This window comes from Syngnathus floridae, chromosome 15 (assembly GCF_059516105.1).
Source record: "Syngnathus floridae isolate MCC-2025c chromosome 15, RoL_Sflo_1.0, whole genome shotgun sequence".
In the NCBI taxonomy this organism is placed as follows: Eukaryota; Metazoa; Chordata; class Actinopteri; order Syngnathiformes; family Syngnathidae; genus Syngnathus; species Syngnathus floridae.
In genome coordinates this window covers 7,656,408-7,662,668 of record NC_142427.1, presented here as the reverse complement: position 1 = coordinate 7,662,668, position 6,261 = coordinate 7,656,408, and the positions used below count along the sequence as shown (strand labels likewise).

The window sequence follows — 6,261 nt, the reverse complement described above, 5'->3', positions numbered from 1 at the left end:
TTTTGTGCAGTGGCATGCAACAAATGATACAGCCGCATTCTACTTTGCATTTCTAATTTCAGTGCATAAAAGTTGTAGTAAATGTGCAAAAATTATCCCAAAAAAATGCTTTCCACTAGTATAGTTTCTGAAAAAAAGTTTTTCACTTGTTTGGCTGTGATCTTATCGCCAAAGTTTGATTACAAGTGCGTCTAAACAGAGTAGCAGCTGTGTCAACACTGGCTGGCTAATGTTACTGGGACTGTTCTCATAATTTGTTGCATGATATTTCATTTTTATAGCTCCACTGGTATATATATAGTATATGTCAATAAAGGAGATTATGAACTTCATAGCCACCTCAATGAACCATGATTGGTCTTCAAGACTGAGGTGTGACCTGGGATGGACTTTTTGCTTCATACTGCAAACTGGCCATATGAGATGATTACCAGATAATGCCCAAATAAATTCAAAGTATTCATCAGGCCTATACAAATATTGACACAAATGAAAAGTTGCTTGTGTTGGGGAATGAGCAGGGCTGATTGGGTGTCACAGATCAAGTAGAAGTGAACCAAGAATTTGAAAATTAGATAGATGAGGTAGTCAAGGCCGCGATTGGACGACAGGAAGAGGAAAAGGAAGGAGGAGCAATAGAAGTGGGCAATGTCCAGGCAGGAAAAAGGATAAGCTTCTCCGGGGTAAGACTAGAGGTAGAACAACAAGAGGTAGTGGGAGGATGAAGAAGGAAGGGAAACAAAAAAAAAAGTCCCTGGCAACACTTGACCTAGAGGGGACGGTCTTCAGACTGTCTGACTATTTCCTCTTTTCTCTATGAACGCAGCAAACTCTCAAGGTTCTGACACTTTCCCAAGACAATCAGCTAACACAGCAGGATGAGCGACTCAAGCCTGGCTGCCCCACGTTTGACCACCTTAGTCTAAGTTATTGAACTTTGTTATTGTACTTTGTTATTGTCTGCTCTTAAATCCACCTGATTATGATACCTTCTCACATCTTGGCTGACATATAAATGACACTTTATAGACCACAACTAAATGAGGAAGGATGTATAGCACATGTGTCAAAGTCAAGGCCCGGGGGCCAGATACGGCATAATTTTAGGTGGCCCGCAAATACAAATTATGCATCGAATTAAAATTCCAAAATTTCTAATTGTTTTCACTTTTGATATTGATAGCCATTTTTATTACCATTCATTTTTTTAAATAATTTTTATTTTCAAATATTTGATTTCAGTCTTTCATTTTTCAATATTTGAACAGGTTTTATTAGTCTGTTTTGAAAACTAGTATATACATATACAATACATATGAGACGTTCATACGTTTTTTGGGGTTGACAATTTTAATGGCCCTTTGAAGCAAATTATGACGATGATGCGGCCCACGACAAAAATAAGTTTGACACCCCTGATTTATAGCCATATGTCAGCTTTAATATTGTTAGTAAAATAGTCATATTGAGAATAATTAAAAAAAAAAAAAATCCACATTTTTCAGACAGTTTGATCAGCCACAATTATTAGGATGAATGTATTGAAAACAATGCATGCTTATAATTGTTTATGTTCGCGGGTCTGGCATTAGACAGAAAAAAAAAGTTTGGCACTGAGGCCATGCCTAGCAAAGTGGAGCTATTACTCAAGTTAATTGTTTGAATATCAAATGCTTATATAGAAAGACTGGAGAAACATTTGAGGCAGGGAAAGACAAATGCAACAGCCAGACACAAAAGTATTTCTACTAAAAACAAGTGAAGGTTATTTTCTGAGTGATTCCAGAAAAGCTTGGCTTAGATACAAAAGCTTCTTTAATCCCTGACATTAACCTAAGCATGAGAAGGTCGCAATAATAATTCTTGCTTGAAATTGTGGGGGAAAATCAACTTCAAGTCACAGGGTTTTTGTTTTTGTTACAAGTTGCGGCCAGTCTGTGTTTATTTTTAGAAAGCACTGCGGACTGTGTAAATTGCAATTTAATCAGCACACATTTACAACCGCTTTGTTTTTTTTGTTTGTTTTTTTTTCCCCCCCGCCAGCTGACGATGCTCAGTCAGGTCGACGACGAATTGTCCTTTTCAGTCCATTGAGGCGTGTAGACTTCTTTTTGAAGCTTCGGCCGCATTTCATAATGCATCGCAGCCACTTGTAAAACTTCTGCCTCGTTCATGTTCTTCGATGTTTCCGCTGCTGTCCCTGTTAGAGCGCAACATCTCAATCAATCATCATCTCAACCATGGTTGAGTTTACCTCTATTTTTCAGATTCACTTTATGTCGCTCTGGAAATTGTAACACTTTTTAGTTACACGTATAAATTTTAAATATCAAAATGTTAATTAAATATATATATATATATATATAATTAAATATATATATATTATATATATATATATATATATATATAATATAAATATTAAATATTTCAAATCTTTTGCAGTTTACAGATATGGAGAGACCTTGAATGACAATTATTGCTTATGTTAATTGCTTAAATGATAATTGCTTACTTTGGATTCATCTATCTCTGTACTGCATCTTTCTGAATCTCGGTCTTCGTCTTGGTCTTGATCTTGCTCTTCGGCTTCGTCCTGCATCACAGAAGCAGAGGACATCACCCTATATCTACTCGAGATTTGCATTTGACCCTCTTCTGATCTTTGCTGCCATCTTGCGGTCAAACTAATAAATTCAGCATGAGAACGTTCCAGTTAACGGCATACGTGGCTTACCTGTTGCCCATTTCCGGGTGGTGCGGATTTGAATTTCATGTCCTTATAAAATTTTCTTTTGGGTAGCAAATTCAACAGCACCAAGTCACAGACAATAGTAACCTGGAAACATTTTTTTATAGCTGTTGAGATCTTTTAATTTCAGGTCAGATAAATAGGAGTGAGTACCAACATACCACTCCAAAGATGCCCACGCCGGAGCCAATTGCTGTCACTGTTGGGATGACATCAAATTTTCTGCCCTGTTAAAACAGTAACAGTTTCACATTTAAGAAAATAATTTACCTGCAGAAGTGCACAATTAAAAAAAAAAATTTTAAGCTTAGCTTTAGCTTCCCATTCTCAACACTTTAGTCAATAAATTGTAACAATAACGCTAACATTGGCATTACTCACCAATGCTTCCACAATGATATCAATCCTGATACCAAAAATTTTCTTGAGTGTTCTTCTTTGTACATTGTCCACCATATAGTATATTGCATGCCTGAAAGAAATGACAATTTTACGTCTATCCTCCCATTTATCACCCAATGGTAGAGCTGCATGATTCTTTCCATTCTATTATCTTTTTAAGAAATCAGGTCCATATGCACAAAGACTCGAGAAATATGTGTGCATACCTAAAGTTGTAGCCAAGATTGTCTTTTTCTCCATAGTTTCCATATAGTCCATGAAAGCTGTATTCAGGTGTACAGTACTTGATATCGAAATCAAAGTTGCACGACCACTCAATTATAACACCAATGGACCCTCCCTTTCAAAGGAGCAACACAAACGTTTGTTGCTTTTATTGCCATGTAATGCAATTTGTGTGGCTTTTGTTTTAGGCTTAATCAATCCACCCTTTATGTCAAACTTACAATTCTGGCAATGAGTTCGAAATCAAAACCAGATTGCTCGATTAAGTCTCCCAGTCTGAATATAGGACACAATGGAGCGTCCGTTTTGTGGTAGAGACATTTGCTGAGTTTTGTTTCCGACCCTTCATCCACAAGGTTACTCCTGCAAACACAAAAACAACATGTGGAATTTGTATTCTATATTTTGCTGTATTGTATATTAGCAGTCATTACTTCTCTTCAATATTTTTACTTGTTCTGCAAAATGCTTCGATGCATCATCACGTCTCAATTTTGACCATACCTTGTCACGCCAAAATAGGGGAATGTTACAGTGTTCTTGATGAACAGTGTGAAGTTCTCCGCAGACAACAACAAGGGAGGGCTGGAGGTGAACAAGGAATTGGAGAAATTTTACTTCATTTAACCAGTCTGAGGAAATGGAACAATTCAGGGTTTGAACTTACTCTGGTATGGTGTGATCATCCTCAACAGGGCACCAAGCCAGAACTCTACATGTCTTCATGACGGGATCACACTCGCCAGTGAAACGACCTTGAAAGAAAAAAAAAAAATCCATCATTAGTGCAGCACTAAGCAGGCACATTTTATTTTGAGGGGCTGCCGGGGGTGGCAACATTTTCTGCTTCCACTTGTGATCTACTTATCTTTAATTAGCATCAACAGCAGCTAGCAAGATGTGAAGCCAAGCAGAGGCTGAATTTGCTGTTTCCTTTATCGCACCCTTTTGTGATTTGTCGTGCTGTGGATGAATTCACTGAGATTTTTCCAGAAGGCTGCTTTTTGCACGAGTTCATCTTTTAGCCATAGTTTATTTTGCAAATGCAACGTTGTCAAACTCTTTATCTCATCCGTCCTGTCAGAATCATCATGTCTTATAGGTCTGAGACTAAGTCAAATAGGAGAAGCCTGTGGTGATGTTGCTTTGGTCACAGACTTTCAGGATTTACCGTGTCCCGTACGTTTGTAACTCCCTTGTTTGCAGTCGGCGTCTGAGCTACAGTTGCTCTTCCCTGGGTGCTGTTGGAAATAAGGAAATGACGTTAGTTTTTTCCAAAAAGGAGCCAAAAGGCGGTGTCGTCTCCTACATTAGTTTCTTGTCATAATCCCCTCGAAGGGGGTGAAGGAATGACATACCTCAGGACAACTTCCCCTCTTTTGTCCTTCAGTTATGATGTAGTTCGTCATCACCACAAATGAGGGATCTCCCTGTAGTTTAGAATGAGAAGACAAATATTTAACAGTCAATTAAATCGTTGCATATTCATGTGTGTGTGTACAATCTTTTAGATGTTTTCAGTCTGAAAGTCATTTATTTTTATTTTCATAAACCATGACAATTTGATTTACGGAATTAAAAACAATAATGACTTAAGAAAGTAGCCCAAATATATTTGATTAGTATTTACCAATATACATTTGATTATCTACGTTGCATGTGTCACCAACAGTCGTCATCCAGTGACCAACCTGCGGTGGGAACACATAGTCGGCCACATCCCAGACTCTTCCCGAATGGTCCCCTTTTGTGTAGCCTACTCCTTTCACTTTGGTGAAGACAGAGCTTACTCCATATTCTTTGGACTGGTAGCCTTTCTCATAGATGAACACCCACCTGTACAGGTACAGGTGTACAATCGGGCAGGTATGTAAACTTCATCTACACCAGGGGTGTCAAACGTTATACAGTAATCCCTCGTTTATCACGGTTAATTGGTTCCAAAAACCACGCGCGATAGGTGAAATCACCAACAAGAAGTACTGGGCAGGCTAATGAGTTAGCGGAAAGATGTTAATTCCGCGAAAACGGACTTCTAAAGAAATGTAAACGAACATTTGGAGCAATACTACATTGTGCTAAAGGTTAGACATATGTTTCCTCAATTTGGAAGTTTTATTTTGACTTTTAAATGTTTTTTTTAATTTGGAAAAAAAAATCCGCGATGTAGTGAAGCCGCGATAAACGAAACGCAAAGTAGCGAGGGATCACTGTACTTGTATATGCTGTTTTATTTTAATATGTCATTTTTGTTCCCTAAAACTGTGTGTGCGTTTGTGTGATCGTGTGGATGCATGTGCGTCACTCATCTCTTACGTTTGTCTCAGGCCATTCCGAACAAGCTAATAATTTCTGGACAAAGCAAAGTTTTGTAGGAAAGTCTTACCCGATGATGTAAGCAAAGACTCCCACCTGGATGAGGCGACACACCACACCTACTTTTTTATTCTTGACCACCACTTGGCGTGGGGTCTCATACGTGAAGAAGAAGTCAGAGAGGGACTTGAGGAAATGGCTCATCTTCGTTTCATTGCCCATTCTTTCTTGTCTTTCTTTTCCACCTCCGCCTATGTCACATTTTTCTCTGTGTATTCTAATGTTGCAAAAGTTGTTGCTCTCCACGCTCTCATATGTGCACGCAAAGAGCTCGTATGCCCTTTAATGCTGACGTCACCATTGATAATGAGCCGAAAGTTGCGTCACAGATAAATGTAGACGATTTTGTCGTCTTGACGTGATGGGAACACCATGACGAAAAGTACAAAGTTTTGTTCGTCTTGCCGCAGAGAGTGACATGTCCTACGTCCAATGCATGCTTGCTTACAATTTTGTGGAAATTTCCCCTAGATGCTGGGCAAGTTAATGATTTGACTATCAATCAATCA

At 38.4% G+C, this 6,261-nt stretch overlaps 1 protein-coding gene across 2 annotated transcripts; it reads right to left on the bottom strand.

The window, feature by feature from the left end:
- Positions 1–1,626: 1,626 nt before the first annotated feature.
- On the bottom strand, positions 1,627–6,034 carry LOC148386253 (P2X purinoceptor 1-like). 2 transcript variants are annotated; one of them, XM_088398090.1, is made up of 13 exons: positions 5,763–6,034; positions 5,068–5,212; positions 4,735–4,806; positions 4,548–4,617; positions 4,044–4,131; positions 3,881–3,961; positions 3,598–3,739; positions 3,358–3,491; positions 3,131–3,221; positions 2,911–2,976; positions 2,735–2,836; positions 2,513–2,593; positions 1,627–2,200 (listed from the first exon to the last, which is right to left on the bottom strand). In XM_088398090.1, exons 1-13 carry the CDS (start codon positions 5,912–5,914, stop codon positions 2,171–2,173), a joined length of 1,254 nt encoding a protein of 417 aa, XP_088254216.1. In that variant the 5' UTR covers positions 5,915–6,034; the 3' UTR covers positions 1,627–2,170. The 2 variants fall into 2 exon arrangements, with proteins under 2 accessions (XP_088254216.1, XP_088254217.1); XM_088398091.1 differs by having other exon boundaries at positions 4,560–4,617; positions 5,763–6,033.
- Positions 6,035–6,261: the final 227 nt, after the last annotated feature.

What these genes read in the sequence shown, in the direction of transcription:
- LOC148386253 (XM_088398090.1), bottom strand. Translation starts at nt 5,914, where the DNA reads ATGGGCAATGAAACGAAGATGAGCCATTTCCTCAAGTCCCTCTCTGAC. An exon ending in ACTATGTGTTCCCACCGCAG is followed by an intron (nt 4,807 to 5,067) that starts GTTGGTCACTGG and finishes TCTAAACTACAG; the next exon opens with GGAGATCCCTCATTTGTGGT. An exon ending in AATCTTGGCTACAACTTTAG is followed by an intron (nt 3,222 to 3,357) that starts GTATGCACACAT and finishes CATTTCTTTCAG; the next exon opens with GCATGCAATATACTATATGG.